This window comes from Cervus elaphus, chromosome 32 (genome assembly GCF_910594005.1).
Source record: "Cervus elaphus chromosome 32, mCerEla1.1, whole genome shotgun sequence".
Lineage (NCBI taxonomy): Eukaryota > Metazoa > Chordata > Mammalia > Artiodactyla > Cervidae > Cervus > Cervus elaphus.
Genome location: NC_057846.1, coordinates 24,332,196 through 24,355,313, shown reverse-complemented (window position 1 = coordinate 24,355,313; position 23,118 = coordinate 24,332,196). Strand labels below are relative to the sequence as shown.

At 41.4% G+C, this 23,118-nt stretch overlaps 1 protein-coding gene across 6 annotated transcripts in view; it reads left to right on the top strand.

The window, feature by feature from the left end:
- FAT1 (FAT atypical cadherin 1) overlaps positions 1 to 23,118 on the top strand; it is a 122,086-nt gene that overhangs the window by 68,987 nt on the left and 29,981 nt on the right. For all 6 annotated transcript variants that reach the window (XR_006339276.1, XM_043893706.1, XM_043893703.1 and 3 more), the window contains 6 exons: positions 7,420 to 7,481; positions 9,264 to 9,593; positions 9,938 to 10,148; positions 12,620 to 12,759; positions 17,125 to 17,400; positions 17,529 to 17,739. Coding sequence is in view for 5 of the 6 variants with exons in the window: in XM_043893706.1 (XP_043749641.1) it covers positions 7,420 to 7,481; positions 9,264 to 9,593; positions 9,938 to 10,148; positions 12,620 to 12,759; positions 17,125 to 17,400; positions 17,529 to 17,739 (1,230 nt within the window). In the remaining variant the exon portion in view is untranslated. The remainder of the gene's footprint in view (positions 1 to 7,419; positions 7,482 to 9,263; positions 9,594 to 9,937; positions 10,149 to 12,619; positions 12,760 to 17,124; positions 17,401 to 17,528; positions 17,740 to 23,118) is intronic.

The window sequence follows — 23,118 nt, the reverse complement described above, 5'->3', positions numbered from 1 at the left end:
TTTTAAGATTTTGCATTTAAGTGCCTGAGTGAGATTAGCCTCTTTTACATCAACATGATGTTAACTTATAAAATGGGTTGGGTTTCTCCCTTCTCTATCAGTGCTGTATCTGACATTTGTGGGAATGTCGAAGGCAATTCCCAGTAAATTGCATTTGGCTTTTGATCTTATGTTTATCTCATGTCTCAGCACCACCCATTTTTTCAGTGAGAAACAGCTAGTCAAGATAGACTTAAAGCCAGAAGAGAAGTCTGGTGAGTTCAGGGTGCAAATTCTTGCTCAACTCCTGCTTGTGTGACTTTAGGCTGGTCATTTGATTTCATTCTTTGAGGGTTTTCCACGGGACTCTCAAAGTTTGAACTAAATGAGTTCCGAGCGCCCCTCCAGCCTTGACAGCCTATGAATAGAGTTCCATTTTTGGCTCCAAGCCTAATCCCGTTGGCACCAGGACTGCGGAGACAAACAATAGCTGCTCAGATGGCGGCAGCTGCCAAGAGAGCTCCAGACAGGCTGTGGTTACATGCAGCCTTAGAGCACCACCTAAATAAAGGCAGCGCGGTGCTGCAGAGGATCGCGGAGCCCAAGGGCCAAAGCTCCAAGGGGACGGATGCTGAGTGATAACCGTAGAAAAACTGGAAGTTCGCTCTTGGCCTGTCAGGCAGTCTGTATTTTTAGATGCGAACTCCAGTAGCAATGCCCACCTCCTTGCCTGCCTTTGCAGGTCTGCTCTGCCTCTCCACTACGGGCGCTCGTCTCATCTTGCTTGTTTTGTGGTCACTCAGTCCTGGCTAAGGCCCTGGAGGGTCAGGGTGAGAATTAAGCGTGATATGGAGGATGTGGTTAGTGCTTAGTCCTTATTCTCCAGCTGACTTGTCTGAAAATTAGCAGAATTCATACGATTTCCGTTTCACCTGTTGGAAGAGGAGTCTTAGAAGTTTGAATAGGAAAACACTGTCCTTGGTCTGGTTTCTGTCCTCCCTCCTCCCGTGGTGTCCTCTGCCTACCCACACTCCAGACCTCAGGACTTTTAGCTGTGCTCTTTGTAAATTGCAGTTAATAGCCTTGTTTTGTGAACACTGTCACTTTATTAAAAAGCTGGTTGGGCACAAAGATCTGTAGACTAGAAAGTCCCTTGGAACCGTATTTGTCATGTGCTCCACATGGAATTCTGCAGTTAATGTCTCTTGCTTTCCTGTCTCACTGTTCTTTGCTTGCTTTAATACTTTATTTTAAAAATTAGAAATGGTGGTGACGTTCAGTCACTCAGTCGTGTCTGACTCTTTGGGACCCCATGGACCCACCACACCAGATTTCCCTGTCCTTCACTGTTTCCGGAGTTTGCTCAAACTCATGTCCATTGAGTTGGGGATGCCATCCAACCATCTCATCCTCTGTCACCCCCTTCTCCTCTTGTCCTCAATCTTTCCCAGCATCAGGGTCTTTTCCAAAAATTAGAGTAAAAAATTAGATTAACTGACATTTACTACTAATAATTACCAATGTAGTGCCTCCTTTATTTTCCATACATTTGATTAGTTCCTGTAGTTTTGTGATAGCTGAACAACTCAGAACAGGCACCATGGAAACTTAAAAAAAAAAACCAAAATTGAACAGTATTCAGCATCTCAAAATCTTGGCAAGTTTTGCTATTTTCACTATTTAGAGTTAAGACAGCTGCTTACAGAATTTGGATCTTAATATAACAGTATGTTTGCTATTGAAGTACTGCTTCAAATTTTAACCACAGAAGAAGATTCTGACTATTGTGGATGTTAAAATTGGGTTTTGACATATATAATTTGAAATGGGAAACTCTCCAAAGGAATAGAGATGAGTTACATCATTTAAATTAATTTAAAAAGTCAGTGTTTTGTTCACACCAGCTACATTTCCAGTGCTCGGTGACCACGTATGCTGGGGCGGCTGCGTATGATGGACAAGGTGGAACTTGTCCATCATCGCCAGGAGTTCCGTGACCACAGCGCCTTTCCAGAATGTGTGTTGCTTTAGTTCATGCGTTTCTGTAAAATAAGCAAAAGGATGAAGAGTGGCTGCAGAAGTAATCAGAATAGTGGGAAATGTTAATTAGGTGAGCAGGCTTTTGTTCTCTTCCTTGATCTTTCTCCTTCCTCTGCTTATTTTCAAGTAGAATAACTGGAAAATAACTCAAAGCAAATTTCCTGCCAAGCAAGGTGAACGCATGACCACACAGCTTTTTTTTTTTTTTTTAGAGTCAGGACTTTTTCTTTCATAGTTTTGGTTCTTTAAAAACTCCTTCTGCAGATCGCAAGTTATTTTCTCTCTCCAGGCAGTTGGACCTTAATCCTATTCAGAAATTCTGTTTTTTTGGTTGCTTTTTCTTCTCAGCTGCCATCTCATTGCATCCCTGGTGCTGATATTTCAAACCCTTCCTTCCAGAACCTAAGCCTTCCATTGTCCCTTCTTGGCTTCTTTCATTCTTAATGTGGCTTCAGGCTCTGATGCTCTGTGTTTACTCAACTCCCCTCACCCCTTTGCTCGATGGTGTTGAGTAAGCAACTTAATTTCTGAGCCTGTAAAAATATTTATTTATTATGGTACAGGTATCGCCATATGTATATATATGGATCGAGTGAGATAATACATTTAAAGCTCATAGCACAATACTTGGGCATTTACTGAGCCAGAAAACAATTAGAGATGAGTGCATTTGATGCATTAGTTAGCTTTTGTTTTGGAGCAAGGGCTTCCCTGGTAGCTCAAACGGTAAAAGGAATCTGCCTGCAATGCAGGAGACCTGGGTTGCATCCCTGGGTTGGGAAGATCTCCTGGAGGAGGGCATGGCAACCCATTCCAGTATTCTTGCCTGGAGAATCCCATGGACAGAGAAGCCTGGTGGGCTACTACAGTCCATGGGGTTGCAAAGAGCCAGACATAACTTATCAAATAAGCAAACTGTATTTGCTCTCTCAGTCCGTTTCTGTTTACAATGGCATTGGTCTACAAATGGGATGTTTTGTAGGGCAAGGAAATTTTTTGTCTTTTCATTTCTGTTCTTAACTTAACAGAGTTCAGGAGAAAAGAAGGATAAAGACACAAGATCACAAGAGGCAGCACTTGCCTATGCTTTTTTTTTGCCTTCTCCCACTCTTATTTTATTCTCTAAAGTGCTTTTTTGGACCTGTTAAATAACGAATGATTAACTGTTACTGGTTTTTTTTTTCTTAAACTTCACGTAAGTGACAGTTGAGAATTTCAGAGAGTTGAAATACCAAAGTGCAGTAAATTATACAGTGTGATGTGATGGGGAGGGAGGATTAAAAACCCCAAACCTCTCACCTGGGCTCCAGGAAAACTAAATTCTAATCCTGGCTTTGATGCTGATTTACTGGTGAGTTGGAACAATTTAATTTGTCTCCGGCTCAGGTAGCTGAGTTTGATCATCTTAAAGGCTTCTCTCTATTTCTGAAGTAGCGCACTATTTCATGAAGTACAGCTGCTTCTGGGATTTAGTGGTAAACATGACAGATGAGCACCAGTGTTTAAAGAGAAAGAAATGGATACACTTATTAGATATTTCATCCCAACAGGGTTAATAGCATGTATGTAGAAATGGTATACTCTGGATTCGTTTTTGAAAATAGATGTTTGTCAGGCAGGCAGGCAAGGTGGAGGATTAGCAGGCTTGAGATGTGGAAAATTACAGAGGTGAAGATGGAAGTGAACTGCATCATGAATTTCGAAGCTAGATGGCTCCTTGGATACCATTTCCGTCGTGTTCTGCTCCCAGTGTGGTGGCCTGCCGTGAGGTCAAGCGCCCCTCTGGAGAGCATCCCGGTCTTCCTCGATGTTCCTGCTTCATTAGAGCATTTCGTTTTCTCTCAGAGTTCATTCTGTGTGGAAATCCACAGGAAGCACTCATTTTCTCTGAGGGGCGGCCCCACCTCCCACCTCCCCATGGACAGGCTTGCCCTGCCCTCCCTGATGTGGTGTTAGGGGCCAGGAAGCTGTGACCCTCGGGATAGGCGTCCTTGGGGTGCAGGTGTGCAAACGTGGGAAGGAAGGGCTGGAACACCTTACATGTAGTTAGTTGGCCCGCACCTCCTGCATTGGTTCGTCCACATCTGGATCTTTGTCTTTCTTCCTTTGTGGTTATAATCACTCATCGCATACACTCTGTTAGCCTGCCCGACCGTCCCCTCCTCATTAGAGAAATCCCTTTCCTCATCTTCCTGCCTCCCTGGCTCTCGCTTGATCTTCTTTTCCAAGCTTCCCTGAAGTTACTTGGCAGAGGGAGACTTCCTCCTTTGCTTCTGAGGCTTCTTCATGGTGTCCTAGACACTTCAATAAGGTTGGCCAACCCTCCTCTTTATTTTTCGGTAGGAGAAGGAAATGGCAACCCACTCCTGTATCCTTGCCTGGAGAATCCCGTGGACAGAGGATCCTGGCAGGCCATGGTCCATAGGGTCGCAGAGAGTCGGACACGACTAAAGCAACGCAGCACGCATGCATGCACTGTTCACCATTCCTCACTCTCCTTTCTGTACGTGGGGTGTAATTAAGTCTGTCTCCGCCTCTGGCACCTTCTCTGCGCTTCACATCTGTGCCTCTAATTGTCTTCTGCTGGACACCACCATCACCTAGACCTCCTGCCTCAAGGCCTGACGCCTTTTACCTGTAAATACATGTTAAACGGTCCTCTCGTATAAGCTATAAATTTGTACCATTTCCAAGTTCAGTGTAGTCTATGTGCCTCTTACTCCAATACATATGTTAAAAATCTACTCTTATGTTTTTAAGAAATTCATATGTTCACACATTTAAGTGTTTTTTTTAAGATAATAGAGATAACAACAGTATAAGCAAGTACACGGGAAAGGCAGAGTCTTGTGGGACTTAAATGAGTGACTGGAGTGCCCATGTGGTGATGTTATGACAGAGCAAATAAGAGAGCCTGGAAAACCTAGGAGCAGAACCCCAGGCTAGGCTTGTCACGGGAGACCTTGGAAGTGAGGTTTAAACTGAGAGGCCGAGGAATGGATAGGAGTAGCTGGGATGATTAAAAAAAGGAACAGTAGAATTCATTGTGTTTAAATGGAATTAATATTCCATTTGAGTTAAGGGAGAATTAGTTTTAAGTATATAGAACATTCAGTTAATTCCAAACCTAGGTGATAGGTTTGCTTTTTGTCTTTCTGTGTTTTAGTCGCTCAGTCATGTCCCACTTTTTGCGACCCCGTGGACTGTAGCCCACCAGGCTCCTCTGTCCATGGGGATTCTCCAGGCAAGAGTACTAGAGTGGGTTGCCATGCCTTCCTCCAGGGGACCTTCCCAACCCAGGGATCGAACCCAGGTCTCCTTCATTGCAGGCAGATTTCTTACCATCTGAGCTACCAGAGAAGCCCGAGAATACTGGAGTGGGTAGCCTAACCCTTCTCCAGGGGAACTTCCTGACCCAGGAATCTAAGCAGGGTCTCCTGCATTGCAGGCGGATTCTTTGCCAGCTGAGCTATCTGGGGAACTCTTTTGTCTTTATACTGAACTGGTGATATGGACATAAGATCATCCTCATTAGCAGTCTGGCATGCTGTAAGGAAACTGTAAAGTGAGGAATCATATTTGCTAAGATACTTACTTGTTGGTCACAGAAAGTTATTTGCTAAGATTTCCTGTAATAAATCATTATGTTCTACAGAGCAGAATCCTGTTTTGCTATGAACATGACAAGCTGTGGCCTCTTGCGATGTCAGCATTAACAGCAAGTTTCTGATGGGTACATGAGGACGATTAGATGGGACTAATCACAGCAATTTCCTGTCATTTTTGAATTCCTTAAAGCCACAATCAGAAAGTGTGGTAAACTTTTGATAAGGAGGAAAAAAGGGGATTAACTTTAAAAGTTCTTTGACTAATGAAAATCAAGCCTTTGCAACAGTAAGCCACATTTTCACACCATTAAGCATTGTGAACCATTTGCCTTGAGCCTCTTTTCATCTAGAAATACGGTTTTGGAAAAACCCCAGATTCTAATGTACAATATAGTCTTTTGTTGTCCTTATTAAAAAGAGAGCGTTGCTTCACTGAATTGTGGGGAAGATAATGTTGATGTAGATTCTTAGTGACTATTTAAGGGAAAAAAGACTTTGAATTAAATGAAAACACAAGCCTTTCATTTGCAAGTTTAGAGAAATGTTTTAAATAGCCTTCAATTGGTAGTTTTGTGAAATTAGCTAGGATAATAGGAGAAAATCAATTAGAATGATAAAATCTGTTCTTAAATATGAATTGTTTGAGATATTTCTCTGTGGAAAGCCACAGAAAGCTGGGCAAAAGGAAGCTTAATCTTAGCAGTGATTTGCCACCTAAAGGCCTTACCTGATCCTCACATCTGATATCACAACCACTCAGTTTATACCTGTCTATCATCAACACAGTTTGTAGAGGATATTCTAGTGGTTGGAGGGATTTTGTTTTTAATTTGTGTGAAGTATAAGAATATATTTCATTAATTTTAATGGCCTTCTAGGTGTCAACATATGTTGACAGTTTAAATAGATATAGATAGATATTCTTATTTGATAGGAAAATCAAAGGAATAATGGGTATGGGGTTTAATTTGAGGATCATTTCTTTTCTTCTTTTTTGGGGAAATTAAATGATTGTTATTTGACTAGCATTTACTGGAAAATCCCATTACTTTTTATGACAGTTCCTCATGTTTGAGGGTGGATGGCCCAGAGGTAATAAATCATAGTCAACATTATATTTTCCAGTAGTCTTTTTTGATATAGTTGTAGAAACTTTTTCTGTCAATTCTTAATCACCTCTGCAGCAGTCACAGGAGACACAGATGAGGTTGAAATTGTGGATAATTTCATCTTACTTTTTATAAATGTTTTTTTTCTGAGAAAATGTAATGTGGAAACCACTAAACAAATTTTTAAAGTGTAACTGATTTTTTCCACTTAATACCTGTCATTTATCTAGTATGTTTAAGAAATGTTAAGAAGAGAAAGTATGCTGTGTGCTGTGCTTAGTCAGTCATTCGTGTCCGATGCCTTGCGGCCCCATGGACTGTAGCCCGCCAGGCTCCTCTGTCCATGGGGATTCTCCAGCAAGAATACTGGAGTGGGTTGCCATGCCCTCCTCCTCCAGGGGGTCTTCCCAACCCAGGAATCGAACCCAGGTCTCCTGCATGGCAGGCGGATTCTTTACCGTCCCGAGCCACCAGGGAAGCCCTGAGAAAGTATAAAGTATGTTAATAAATAATACGTATGTTTGTCAATAAAATAATTAACTATACATGAATTAAAAATTTGTTCCTCTTGGGAACAGATTACGCATTTGCTCAAACTTCTACTCTTGGTGTGTGGTTGCAGTTACAGTATTTTGTGGTGGACTTTATTATGTGAGGATTCATGGGCTGTTATCATTTCATAGGTCTCATCACAACCACAGCAAGGAAACTAGACCGGGAGCAACAAGATGAACACATATTAGAAGTAAGCATTTCTTTCTTTTTAATAATTCAAAAGATACTGTAATAATTTGAAGAATATTGTAATCATAAATAGTATGAGAAAGAGCGATGTCACCTTAGTCATTCATAGCTCCTGCTATATTGTTATATTAGCTTCTAGTTATTAAGAAAAAGGAAAATAAAGAAAAACATTGTGAGTACAGTTCAGGTCTTCTTTACACTCCTTTTTACTCCCAGAAAATAAACAGATGCCCAAACACCCAGAGCAGCAGGTTACAGACGATGGCATCCTTCTTCGTGTGGTCCTCTCACCCTGGGTAGAACCTCACAGCACACCTGTTACCTGTGTGCCTCACCCTGGAGCCTGAGTTCTCTGAATGTCAAAGGCTGATGGGAGCAGGTGTAAGATGCTTAGGGCTTCAAAGATGATGTTAAGATATTGATGGGAAATGAAGATTAGTTTGCTTATAATATCGTGTGTGTTTTTCTGGAGTCCTTTTGTGGTAATTTATTTAAGGCCAAAGTTGGCATGGATTTGACTGTCTTAAAAAAGAATTTGTTTTTTTGTTTCTTTAAGTCACACATGAAAAGCTTTGTTACTGGCGGTGGGTTATGACCCCAGACTTAGGAACAGTTTGATGAATGCTACAAAGCATAGTACGTGGTGTATTTCTCTTTTTTCCTTTTCCCTATGGATCATATGAAAACTGATTAAAAGGAAATATTTTGAGAAGTTAAAATTAAAATAGTAAATACAATTCGGTTTTATTTTGAGAGTTTGGGAAGGAAAATCATGTACTTTAATTAAAGCAGTTAACTTTACTTACTCTTGACAAGTACCCTCAGGATACATTCATTCACACTTCTATAAACAACAGAATTTACACCTGCCAGGCTTTAAAAGGAACATAGTTCCACAGGAAACTTCAATCTACTTCACTGTTTTTAGTATTACATTGATTAATTTGGGAGGATCTGGGTGAGGGGAGAATAACTAATGTTGTTCCTTGTAATGTACATATTGAAGTGAAAATGAACATGTAATTTGAGAGTGAAATTGTTTCTTATGCATACAGAAGCATTCATCAGTGTAATCCTCAAGAATCTTAGATTTTCATGCCAAAACTCAATACATGAATACCTAGAATGAAAGTTATTTTGCTTTTCTTTTACTGAAAACCTTCTTTAATAAGTTGGCCTTCAGTTTAAGTGTTTGTGTCCTCTCTACCAAAACTTCTGGACAATAAAAGAGAGCCAAGCAAAATGACTGCTAGTATTAGAAGGCTTGCTCCTTATACATAATGTGTATTTTAATTGGCCGGTTTAACTTATTTTATTGATGAAGTTTAAAAGTGATAGTTTTTAAATGCAGCATGTTAAGATTTTATTTTTAAACATATACAAGAGGACTCTTTAAGTACTTAGCAAAATCTTCCTTCACTTAAAAATACTAAATTTGTGAGAGTTTAACATTTTGGTGGCTGTCACATTACAGTTGGGTGTGTGGGGAAGAGGGATGACGGGGTGAGGAGAGAGCCAGGGCTCAGAGCTGGTTCTTTCCTATCCCCTGCCCACTGCCCACCGCCCACCGCCCACCGCCCCGAATCCCTGTGTGAAAGTGAAGAGGTGGTCCTGCTCCCTCACAGGGTGATGGTCAGAGAACCTGGGTGTGTCCCATGCCATGTGAACTGCAGAGGTTTATGCAAAAGCTGATTATCATTAGGAAGAAGACTCTCACTTTTTATATAGTATATCTTAAAAACATTTCTTGATCCTACCTTTAAAAAAAAAAAAAACCAAACAGGTTACTGTGACAGACAACGGTAGCCCCCCCAAGTCAACCGTCACAAGAGTCATCGTGAAGATCCTTGACGAAAACGACAACAAACCTCAGTTCCTGCAAAAGTTCTACAAGATCAGGCTCCCGGAGCGGGACAAGCCAGAGCGGGAAAGAAACGCCAAACGAGAGCCTTTGTATCGTGTGATCGCCACAGACAAAGACGAAGGTCCCAACGCGGAAATCTCCTACAGCATCGAAGAGGGGAATGAGCTTGGCAAATTTTTCATTGAGCCAAAAACAGGAGTGGTTTTGTCCAAGAAGTTTTCTGGGGCTGGAGAATATGATATTCTTTCGGTGAGTGAAGATCTAGTCTTTGAATTTCTTCCATGCTTTGACTGGTAATCTAGTCTTAAGTCTCTTCTCTCACACTCTCTCTCTTCGTTTACTGACCTCAGTGCGGTGAGCTAACAGTGGGAAGTGTGGGTTTGTTTTTCCCTTCTTCGTTCCAGTTATTTCTGTTGAGCGCAGCATGAAAAGGTTGCTCTTTTTATCGGGCATTAAATACATGGAATAGACAGCATGGGATATTAAGTGTTTGAAATTGGTTCAGTGTTAGACCAAACCAATCCGTGCTTCTAGTTATGGAATGCAACTTTTCATATGCGGCTCTTTTCCCCCTCTCTGCCCACATTTTATAGATTAAGGCTGTTGATAATGGTCGCCCCCAAAAGTCGTCAACCACTCGACTCCACATTGAATGGATTTCCAAACCGAAACCATCCCTGGAGCCAATTTCATTTGAAGAATCATTTTTCACCTTTACTGTAATGGAAAGTGATCCGGTAGCTCACATGATCGGAGTCATATCTGTTGAGCCTCCAGGCATACCTCTCTGGTTTGACATCATTGGTAAGCATTCAGGATAGCTCTCATTGTCCTGTCTAGGTCACACGGAGGGGAGCCCATTTCAGGTTTTCTGCTTTTTGTACACATCTCAGAATTTAAAATTGATAGTAAGACCTGTAAGTGGAGAATTTGTTTTAAATCGCATCATTTTGCTTGCAACTTTTTTTTACAGTAATATCCAACATACATTAAACTTGCTTAAAATAAAAGCACTGTGTATGTACCTTGTTAATATAAAAATAAGGTTTTAAAAAGTACATCAGAAGGACACAGAGAAATATAAATGTTTGGTCCAAAGGCACAGCTTCTTAATTTTTCCTTCTTGATACATAACATATGGCACGTAACTATTTGTAGTGAATATGATTTGAATGTTTAAAATAACTGCCTGTGTGATTGTCACATGTCACTATTTTATAGGGAATATGCTTAAAATTTTAAATTTATAAGAGATAGTGTCAACTATGACTTTTTAAGTTTGATTTACCTCATTTTCAGTAGGAAGTAGGCTTCACTAGATTGTTGTTGTTTAGTCACTGAGTTGTGTCCAGCTCTTTGCAATCCCGTAGACCGTAGCCCATCAGGCTCCTCTGTCCAGAGATTTCCCAGGCAAGAATACTGGAGTGGGTAGCCGTTCCCTTCTCTGGGGATCTTCCCAACCCAGGGATCAAACCCATGTCTCCCGCATTTCAGGTGGATTCTTTACCACGGTACCACCTGGGGGAATCACTAGATTAAATCAGGCTAAAAAAAATTATCTGCATCAGCCAATTCTTTTTGTTTTTCCTGTCATTTAATTTAGCTAGACATAGAATGTCATACAACATCCTGAAAACAATTTTACATTAGACTTTGATATCTTAGTATTTTAATTCTTATGTCTACACAGTGTTTTAATTACAAGGATAATTAAAATCAGAAGTATATTCAGGTCGTCTCTAGCTGGAACCCAGTATCCCTTTTCCCTCTTCACCCCCTAGCCCTCCTGGCCCAGCTGCTGTCTCAGCGGGTTGAAGCTTCTGGGACATGGGGTTCAGGCTGTACCCCTTGAACTTTCTCTCTAGATAGCTGGGCTCTTTTCCCAACTTTGGTCTTTGAATGAAGTTGTTGATTTCATTTCAACACCTATGAAACCATTACAATTTAGTTTTAAATGAGCAAAAAGGACTCTCTTCATAGTCAACCGCAGTGAGAGTAGTTTGCTGGCTTTGCCTTAATTCCTTTCGAATTTCCAGATGAGCAGGCTGCCCCCAAGCAGCATCTCACACCCCCTCCACCCACCCACCCCACACCCATCCCCCTCCGCCCCCCGCCCTGTAGGCTGACTGCCCTGGGAACCACTGTGACTGACTGTTCTTGTTCTGTGCTTGCCTTCCATGCTTGCTTCTTTTTGGCTGTGCCAGGAGACACGCTTGCTAGAGAAGTGTTTTACATCTTTCCGATGCCTTGTGACCTGAACTGTACAGCAGAAGGTATCTGCTGAGATCACATAATTTGCCTCAGATTATGAGATCTAAAGAAAAACAGCCATTTTTCAAACGTTATTCTTTCCAGTGACCACCTTTCATTGCTTTTTCTTTTCATAGCAGGTCCATGCTCACCCATTCCAGTTGCAAACATACTGACTCTCCACACCTCCATAGATTCTTGGATTTTTAGATTTAACTGAACACTCTGTTTTGTGCATGTGCTGTTTTGCTTTTTGGTTGGATTTAGTAGTAGAACTTCATCATGATGTTTAGATTTTATTTTCATGCCATCTCATTTCATTGGTATACATATCTCAAGTTCAATGGCTTTGAAAAGAGAGTTTTATCTGGAATATGATGAGGAATGCATTTGGGTAACGTTCATATTATAGAAAACTTTGCTTCATTAAGCTTTGTGTTCCACAGCAATGGGAAAAATTTTCCAATAGTGTAGAGTCAGGACTAACTGACATTAACTACTATTTTTTTCAAAGTTAACGTTTGTTTTTAATAGTTATTTTATTAGATCTGTATGCTCTAATTGTCACAATTTTTTTAAGTAAAAAAATTTTTTAAGTAACATTTTAAGTGGCCACCTTTGGTTACTAAATGATGTGATTCGTAGCTACTGAGATATAAAGAGGTATTCAGAACCCTTAAAAGAACAAACTGAAAGTAATTCAGCAACTGGTTGGTAGAATTAGAAATGTTTTTTTGTTGTTGTTTTCAGTTCTTGCTTCTTCTGATTTAGTAGCTTCCTCAACAGTCATGGATCAGCCTTTTTTTTCCTTTTTTTTCAGTAAGCAAATGTTGTCCTTCCAGTTGGTCCTTGTTTTCTGATCTTTCAAAACGAAAGCTCCTTGGAATCACTTTGATCACTGTATCAGAATTTTTTCTTTATTCTTTTTTTTTAAACTGCCACTAAAAATTAGAAAGCCACAAAATAAATCATAGATTTTCATCCTGTGACCTGTTTTTACTTTTGTTTGTCCTAACTTAAACTAGGTGGCAACTACGACAGTCACTTTGATGTGGACAAGGGCACTGGAACCATCATTGTTGCCAGGCCTCTTGATGCAGAACAGAAATCAAACTATAACCTCACAGTGGAGGCTACAGATGGAACCACCACTATACTGACTCAGGTGGGTGAATGGCTGATGACAGAGTTCTGGTCTAGGGGTCCACAGGCAATGCTGGGGACAGTTGATTCTGCCCTCTGAGGTTCCCACACCAGAAGTTACTGTGTTGATACAGTTTATATACATGTACACACTGAGGATTTTTATTTAGGGAATGAAAATTCACCATAAACCCTGCTTTAGGTTTTGAATGCAATTAGCCAGTTTAAAAAAATTTGAAAGTAGACTTAAAAAAGCCCCACACATTGTTATGCCGTCAAAATCTTTTAATACTCATTTTGAATTGTATTAGTATAAAGTATATCACTGTTGAGAATGACTTGTCCCAAGTCATTTGCATTAAAACTGGTTAAAGTGATTATCTTTTAAAATACCTTTTTGGATTGTTTTTTTCGCCTTGGCTACCTTTGGTTGTGTAAAATAACTGATTAAACTGTTCTAATAATTCCTCTAACATCTTTATTGTTCCTGTCTGATGACTAAGACATGGTCAGATCATTGAGTTTCAAATTTAAATGTCAGAGCCCTATAAATTACATTTAAGTTCTCTTCTTTCATATCAGTTCCCTTTGATTCATGGTGAGGGCTGGTTGTAGAACTTGTTAAATACTTGCTATGTGCCAGGTATTTTCCAAAAGCTGAATAGAAGGACACACAGTCCTGTCCTCTTTGAGTTTACATTAGAATGGTAGAAGCTGAAGGCTTGTGTATGACTTGCTGTGTCTGAAAGGTAAAAGGAAGAAATGTTAGAAGATAAAACGCTTATGAATTCCAATTTCCTGTCTTTATAATATTTTAAATCTTAAGACAGATCATCTGCTAAATCATTTAATTGTATTGAAGAATAAAAATTATGGTCTGTGATATCTTTTCAATTAATAAATGAATAGATAATTTAAAGTCAGTTGTGAAATGACCTTATTTCTTTCTCCAAATGCTTGTGATTTTTAGTGTATTTAGAATTGATACATGAGTCGTGCTTTGGGGTCATTTTGAGATTTTCATGTAAAATTGCCAACGCAGTATTAATTCAATCTTGTCAGTAACTGTTCTCATTGTAGAAGCTAGATTCTAGAGCATAAAAATGAGAGTAAAAGCATCAAAAGTTGTAATGAATTTAGCAGGATAATTTTGAAAGGTTAAAAAGTACAACTGTATGAAGATCAGTTCAAGTAATTGACTAACCAGAAGTCTAGAAAAGGAAACTTAAAAGCATAGAAATGACCCTGGGTGCCAAGCGTTTTCATTCCTAAAGGTGGTGTATCTACAGGTAGTATTTACCATTTACCACGTAACACCTGGTAATCGTATGAAATATGGTGACTAAAATTCCCATAAAGTCCAGTAAATATATTCTAGTCTTTTCTCAGGGAAACAGAACTTCTTCTATTTCAGTGCTTCAGGCATACTTCTATAACTTATTCTGAGTCATTTGCAGAGGATCTTGATAATATCAGTTGCTGGCAGGGAGAGCTGATCAAAGTATCAGAGAGCAGTTCCAGGGCCCAGGCTGACCTGTCCAGGTGTGGGCGGTAAGAGAACAATCAGTAATGAGGTTTTGATTAGTGGTCTGGGGCTGAGTATAGGAAGATAGGAATCTGAGTGGGAGCAGAGAGGCAAGCACCAGCTGAAGAGGAACACGGAGATCAGAGCCAGGCTGACCAGGCACAGCGGGTAGATTCCTGTTTGCCAGTGAACCAACAGAACAGGTATTTGCTGCATCAAGGTCAGGAGTGGCAGGCGTCCAATCCGCGGATGGGAGAGCGTTGCCGTGGTTACGCGGGGTGCATCCTCACAGAGGCCGGCGGTAGAGGGTCGTGACCTGGCGGCCGGTGCCCCGTTGGAACAGCTGCCGTCCTTGCCTTCCCGTCCTGCTGTTTTCTGTTGATGCTGACTGGTATTAAATCAAGGCACTTTGCTTTATCTGATATCTCAAGGTAACTTGCCAAATCCAATTTACACTTCTTTTTTCTTTTTTTGGAAACAGCCTCACTTTCATGTTTTCTTTCGCATCATCTTTGCATACCCTGGGGCAGCCCGTTTAGGTTGAGCGGGGGCTCTGCCTCTTACACCTGTATGTGGGCAGGGACCCTCTGTGGGAAATGGGCACCGTGACTCCCTCCTTATAGAGCTCCTCTGAGGGCGAAGCGAGATGACACTCCAGTGTCCCCTCTCCAGGCTCTCAGGTCTGTCCCCCGTGAGTGCTCCCCATGTGTTCTCCTTTGCCCATGAGCACTGGTTTGGGCTCTTGTGACCCCTCTTGGCATCGAGTCACCTTTCTGCCTCCTTCCTCTGTCCCAGCGATTCAGCCTGCCCTGCCTGCTGCCAGACTGTCGGCCTGACTCGAAGGACAGGAGGTGAATTTTCCCCATCAGGCAGTTCAGAGCACACAGGCCATGCAGTTCTCAGCCTCTGCTGGGAGACAGCTCTGCTCCTGGACCCCCCACCCCCACCCCCTTATCCCTGCTCCTGTACTGTGTCACCCCTGGTCCAGGCCCTCCTCTGCAGTCTCTTAGAGACAGGATGTTCATTCCGCCCTTGCCTTCACGTCTTTGCCCAAGCTTTTCCTCCTACTCCAGTGTATTTCATCTGCCAACCAAAAAGCCGTGCAAGCAGAGTCTGCCTCCTCCTCGAAAGCTTCCTGAATGGCCCAGACCATCTCTGGACTCCTGAAAGCCTCCTTGGTAATGCAGGAAACCTATGTGTGCAAAGCACTGCCCAATGAGGTTGAAAGCCTCAGCAGGCAGGGATGCCCACAATGCCTTTACACCCTCCATAAACACAAGTGCTGGGTGTGGACGTGCCCGGATAATATGTCATTTGAGTCGCTTTATCAATAAGAATTGTTCTTACGCCAGCTGTCCCAGTTTAGGTGGGATCAGGTGATCTTGAAGAAGAATGAAACTATTTCTGCCCAGCACTTGGTGAGAAAGATGCATTTTAATGTATTTGTTGTTCAGTTGTTCAGTCGCTCAGTCATGTCCAACTCTTTGCAACCCTGTGGACTGCAGTATGCCAGGCTTCCCTGTCCTTCACTATCTCCCGGAATTTGCTCAGGCTCATGTCCATTGAGTTGGTGATACCATCCAACCATCACATCCTTTTTTGTCCCCTTCTACTCCTGCCGTCAGTCTTTTCCAGCATCAGGGTCTTTTAATGTATACTGGAAGTGAATATATAATGATTTAATTTATAGAAATTATCTTTGTAGCCATGACTTTTGGATCATCATTGACCTTTCAAGGTGAGGTGTCTATAGTTTTAAATGTTTACATACATAACTTTTACATAAAACCTTTCTGGGGTTTGGTTGATGCACTTAGTATTCACATAGTTTAATGTTACAGATTCACCACTGAGGTTTTGGTATTCTTAGAACAGAATGGTAGTATCATCTTCATGAAAAGGGCTCTGGTCCACATACTTGCTAACCTCTGTTAACCCCAAAGTGGTTAAACACCTTCATGTGGTCCAGGGACTTTGGCCTCTTGTGCCATTCAAACTACTGAGCTTTATTCCAAACGAGCTAGTGAAGCTCTGCTTTCTTGTTATAACTGAACCACCTTTTGTAATCATAGTGATTTCTACTATCCCTTATCCACATGTGTCTTTTCAATCTAAAAATTAATCTTCTTACTGTCAGGGTAAAAAAATTTTTTAATTTAGCTTGGGACTCACTTTATACACATCTGTTCTTTTTTCCTTTAAGATTTTCATCCTATGCTGGCATACTTAAGAGAACTATCTCCAGTGTACTTAATGTTGCTTTTAAGTGAGAAATGTGTTTACTATATATGTGTAGTTTGTGATCACAAAAATATAAGGCTTTTAAAGCACATTCCTAATTTTCCTTCTTATTCACAATATCTTATGGGTAGAGATTTGGAGTCTCAAAGATTAGAGCAAGAACTTCAGATATTGTGACCTTTAAGTAGCATCCTCACCTCAGTAGCTTAATAGTTACAGGTGCAAATCTGATACAGGAAATCAATCTATGAAACTTGGTTAAGTAAATTTTTTATCTTTCCATGAGTAATCTAGAAATATCTCTTCTCTGGAGACCTAAGAGAAAGTAAGTCTGCATTTCAGAGAGAAATGTATGTTACATTTTTCTCTCAAAAATTAGTCTCAATAATGTAGAAAGGTCTTTATTATCTTACTCATATTAATACAGATAATATGTCAATGAAAAATTTTAAATGTTTTTTATTCCAGATTTTGGTTGCTTTTATTTCTCATGTTTGAATTCTGTTTTGCTCAAAATTAGTTTTTTTTTTTTCATTGTGCATCTGATTTTTCTGGATTTTTTTTTAACACTAAAACACTGTAATTAGGAATATTGTTATGTGAGTCATGTTGTCGTTACAGGTATTCATCAAAGTAATAGACACAAATGACCATCGTCCTCAATTTTCGACATCAAAATATGAAGTTGTTATTCCTGAAGACACAGTGCCAGAAACAGAAATTTTGCAAATCAGTGCTGTGGATAAAGATGAAAAAAACAAACTGATCTACACTCTGCAGAGCAGTATCGATCCATTGAGCCTCAAGAAGTTTCGTCTTGATCCTGCAACCGGCTCTCTCTATACCTCAGAAAAGCTTGATCATGAAGCCATTCACCAGCATATTCTCACAGTCATGGTAGGGCTTTCTGTTCCTTGTTCTGCTGCCGTTTGGTTCCTGGAGGGCTCCATGTGATTGAGAGTGATTTTTTAAATCAATTTTTAACCTTTACCTTAACAGCATTGATAATATGCCGATTCTTTTAGGTACGCGATCAAGATGTCCCTGTAAAGCGCAACTTTGCAAGGGTTGTTGTTAACGTCAGCGACACCAATGACCACGCCCCCTGGTTCACAAGCTCCTCCTACGAAGGGCGGGTTTACGAATCAGCAGCTGTCGGCTCAGTTGTGTTGCAGGTTACAGCTCTGGACAAGGACAAAGGGAAAAATGCTGAAGTACTGTACTCCATCGAATCAGGTATTTTTGGAGCACTGCATAGGTTTATAACTTGGCACTTGTTAGAAAGATATTTCTTCTAAAATTACTTCCAGATGTTGAAAGATTTCTGTGTATAAAAACTGCTTAAACTGTTAGGAGAAAGAGAAAAAAAATGAACTTTTAACTCATTAGAAAGCAAAGATAGAGAGTCCTAACTACGTTTGGGTAATGTTGTCAAAGACTTCATAATGTTAGCATAATTCAAGGCTCTGAGAAGTCCTGCAGTGAAGAAAACTTTATTTGACCAATTCAGGACTTCCAAAATGATTTTAACTACACAGTCACGTTCCTCCACAGAGTACTGTTGGAATAAGGCTGGCCTAGTGATTTAACATTTTTCATTTAGTCAGAGAGTATTTTCTCTTGCGCAGAGCAGGAGGCTCCATGACGGGAGTGCTGACTTGCGGAGTTCTCACTGGGTCACGTCTCATGAGGGGTGCCATGCCGCTCCTGTCCCTTCCAGGTTTCGCCTTTCTGCTGTGGTCACCCCCATGCATCTTTCACAGGTGCATTTCATTAATGGAAGAGGGTGGTTGCAGTAGGTCCCTGGCTTGGGACAAGGACTTGAAGAGATGTTGACAAGGCTAGGTCCCTGCTGGCATCGGGCAGGAGACAGCAAGGGTGGGGAGGCCAGCTGGAACTGTGGGCCTGGACAGCTCCAGCTGTGAATGGCAGCCCACTCCAGTGCTGTTGCCTGGAGAATCCCATGGACAGAGGAGCCTGGGAGGGCTACAGTCCATGGGGTCGCAAAGAGTCGGACGGAGCAGAGCACCAGAGGCCTGCTGCCGATTCCACGGAGGAGGAGCAGCTGTAAGTGGTGGCGGCGGAGGGACCTGCTGTCCTATGCTGCTTGCTGCTCCCGCTCCTCACTCTTCCGTGTCTTCATTCAGACTCTCATTTTATGTGCCAGGTGCCCTGCCAGGAGCATTCATGCTTCTGCTTGGCAGGAAGGGGGGCTACCATTAGTCCACAGATGTGCGTTCTTGGGAAATAATTCTGCCCCTGATGAAGCCGGGATCTGCTTTAGAGCATGTGATTTATCCAGTCAGAAGTGACCTTGCTCCAGGACTTGCCCTACTCATGCCAAATAACTATGAGTATTAGTATTAATATTAGTGCTTAAATATGGAGAAAGCAGCTTCCAATTTCCCATCTCTCTCTGCCATTGTTAGTACAAGGCTCATACTCTCTTCCATTCTTTCCCTATGGTGATTTTAGAATATTGAGATCATCCAGTTAACCTGATTTTTAAAAAAAAAAAAAGTCCATACCTCTGCATGTTCAGGAATTGTGTATCTTTCTAGGCATTAGAAATGATAGGGGTATAACTAACTCTAGATCACATAATCCAAAGCTGAGCAAATGGAGAGCACTTTTTAAAAAACAGTGCTTGATCACTGTATTTTATGTGGCTAAACTATTTTTATTTCTTAATATATTTGAAGTTTCATATTTTCCCTGACAATGAACAAATTTAGGCCATTTCTCACAAATAAAACCTCATATACTGCCTGAGGTTGCAGTGTTAAAATGTATCATAGTGTAGTTAGTGACTTGAATAAAGATGATTTTTCCACTGGTTCAGAAATTTAACCATTAAAAAAAGCAGTGCATTCCATTTGTGCATGCCTGAGCACTTCAATAAAATAATTTTCTCCTAGACAAACTGACTGGGTTTGTGTAGGAGAAAATGCTAAACTTTCCCTTAGCTTTCACATAATTTTCAACAACTGGGTGTTTAAAATATGATTGTTGGTGCCTGACTGAAGGCATGCGAATTCTTTAAATGCCTGTAATGACTGATGGGATTAGTAATCTGGTATTCCAAGAATGGAACTGTGTCTCAACTCAAAAACCAGATAATACAAGGGGCCTATTAGGACATAAAATTTGGACGGATTTTAAATACTTGGTTGGATATAACATCTATAAAATTATCATAGATTTGGTAGTGTAACAATCATACTATTCCACTTGATTTATAGGAAGTGACTGCCACTAAAATGCAATAGAATTACGTGTCTGTAAATTTGTTGACTAGAAGGAACTATAAAACGGTCACACAGCCTTCATTCAACAGTGTATTCATACTCACCTGCTCCTGACTATGTCATTTAATAAAGCTCAGAAGAGTAGCTGTGAATTCTGGCCATGACATTGCCGGTTTAATTAGCAGCAATTTGTTGAGCAAAAGGTTTGGTCTGATGACAAGTCTTTAGGGAAAAAGGAAGTCACTGAAGAATATTTTCAGTAACAGTTATGTGTTTAGAGATACATCAGTGCCATACTCTGAGTTATAGTATTTTATTTATTTTTTTAAAGTGGATGATTGTTTCTTCAAAACTGTTGTAACCTCTGGAAATAGAAGACATTCGGTAAAAATATGTATTGACTAGCATTGGTTTTCTTCCCCAAACTTAGGTTAAACGTCATTGCAGTTGCAGCTTTACAGAGCTTGCTGCAGTCAGGCAGTGAGCACCCACGGCATGTTCTCCGTGGGAAGAGGCAGGTCCTAGCACAGCTCTCTGACGTGTCCTTTGGGGTGTAGGTGTGTATAAGAAAGTCACAGCTGACATGCACACGTTTGCATGTTTGTCCAGATAACTGCCCTGTTTATACAGAAGGAACAAATTAAGACTGTTTAGAAATCAGCAATCATCTCCCCTGAAGTGAATGACCGAGGCCCCAGCCTAGTACAGACTTTTGTCCCTGCCCTGTTAATTTGTTCACAAATGCCATCTGTGTATTTCAGTATTTGGTGAATGTGGCTATTACTCAATCAGACAAAGACACATTTTAGCCGCTCAGCAGCCCTCAGGGTTTTTCATGTAAACATGACGTTGCTTTCTCATCTGCAAATCTGATGGTTTCTGCTGTAGTGTATGTATGGGTAGGATCCATATATTAACTAACCAGCTGTGTTCCTGTTTAACCTTCTTGTTACCATTGACAAGCTCAGAGCTGTCTTTATCAAAGTAAAACTGCTGCACATAATAAAGAGTGTTTCTGAATTTCACAATCCTGATGAAAATTTTTATCACGGATTTCCAGTTAGTCCTGACACATTCCTTTTTTTTAGTTCTTTTAAATGAGGTGCTGCCTGCAATAAATGGTTGTTGGCAGTGATTGAAGTATGGTATCAATGAGGAAAAGAAAATCAAATAGATACATATGTATGTTCAGTCACTCAGTTGTCTGACTCTTTGTAACCCCATGGGCTGCAGCCCACCAGGCTCCTCTTTCCATGGGATTTTCCAGGGAAGAATACTGTAGTGGGTTGCCATGTCTTCCTCCAGGGCATCTTCCCCACCCAGGCATCGAGCCCAAGTCTCCTGTATCTCCTGCATTGGCAGGCAGATTCTTTACCACTGTACCACCTGGGAAACCCTGAATAGAAATATAGCATTTAATGAATGTATTAATTTTTTCCAAGCTGCTGATCAACCTGTTGGGTAATTAATTTGTTTTCTTTCCAAACATGTCTAAAAGTTGTTTCATTCAACAAATATTTGTGGAGTGTTTCCTTAGTATCAGGTGTTCTTCTAGGCAGAGGTGATAAAACAACGAATAAGACAAGCCCTGCTGAAGTGGAGCCGACATTCCAGGGGGAGAACAGATAAGAACAAGGTGGCAATACGACGTGCTGTAGAAAAAGGCCAGGGTAGCAGGACAGACCAGCCATGATGAGTGGGGCGGTCAGGGGCGCCTCACCATCATGTTCTCCAAGAAGGATGCATTTGGGCAGAGCCTGAGAGAGTGAATGAATGAACGGGTGCATGGAGAGGCAGTGAGAATAGCTGGGGGGGAAGTCTTTTCCAGGAGAGGACCCCCACCCCCCCCAAACCCACTGAGGGTGTCTTTACCTGGTTGAGGAGTCTCTTGGTGCAGATAGAATCCATTCACTCCTCCAAGTTAGACCTTGTGTATTTGAAGCTTTCACTGTACAAAATAAGAGAAATGCATATAGATGGATGAATATAAAATATGGTCGGTCAGCTGCTTGATCAGTACAGACACAGGAGAGTAAAGGGTGGGGATGCAGACAGTTGTCCAAGGTTTTCACGGCCCCCTGTCTCGGGCCAGGCAGCCACGCAGCCACAGCTGTGGACGCAGGAAGACACACAGGTCGCTGAGCAAGGGCCTCGAAATGCCGTTGAGTGCCTGAAACACAGCAAGAGAGGATCCGGGGTCACTGGCTCTCGTAAATACAGACAGGCCGGAAATTAGTGTCTGCGAGGCCTGGCAGAGGCAGTGTGACCCCGTTCGTGGGCCAGGCTTCGGCTCAGCAGCCTCGTGGCCTGGAGACGTTCTGGGCCTCGGTCCTGCTGCAGGTCAGGACGTGGCCCTGGGGCCTGGACGCGGAGCCAGGCAGACTTAATGAAAACCAGACTGGGTCTGGCCTCAGGAAGAACTAGCACGGGTTTTTGGAAAATGTATTAAAGGAAGGAAATGAAGGCTGTTGAGGAAGTGTTTACTAGTAATGATGTGGGGAAAGGAGTGCTGCCTTGAGCCCCTGGTCGGCAGATCACTCTGGGTATTTCTGCTCCGTGAAGGGGCCACACTTGATGGCAAACCGAGGGGAAAGCAAGAGTTTGAGAAAGCAGTTAAGTGGCAAGTCAGCCTTGTTTTGCGTCAGTGTAAGAATTCATTTGGGAAAAAAAAAAAAAAAAGAATTCATTTGGGGAAAATAAGTTCAATTCTATGACTCAAATAAATGATTCTGGACTCTTTGTTTAGAAAACAGGAAAGGGATGAAGGTTTTGTGGATGGATCAGTTCTGAGGACCCTCACACTGCCGTGATCTGCCCAAAAAGATAGTAAACTGTGTAGCTAGTAAACTGGCTTCCTCAGAAAAGGTTTCAGTCAGTGAATCAAAACCACGGAATATTGTGGAGTTGTATGTGTAGCTGTTGTAGTCACTGTAGCTGTAAAAAGTCCAAAGAAAGCAAGTAAAACTATCTTAGGATTTTCAGTTTTAGCATTATTGACATTTTTGGATCACAAAATGCTTTGCTGTGTTATAGGGTATTTAACAGCATCCCTTGTCTCTACCCATTGGATGGTAGGAGCACCCTCTCTCCACAAGTAGTGGTCACCTAAAATATGTCCAAACACGACTGAACGTCCCCCTGGGTGAAATCGCCTCCGGGTTGAGAAACACTCACCTAGAAATCAAATTGACCTGAAAAAAACTCAGGGAATATTATTGAAATCTTCAAAACCTGGAAAGTGGGGCAGATTATATACAGGCTTCTTCATCAATTCCCGAATGTTTAAAACGAGGGCCAACCCTATTGAAGTCTGTTGAATTTAATTGAAGTCTTCCCTTTCATATAAGATTCTTGAGAATTTGCAAGC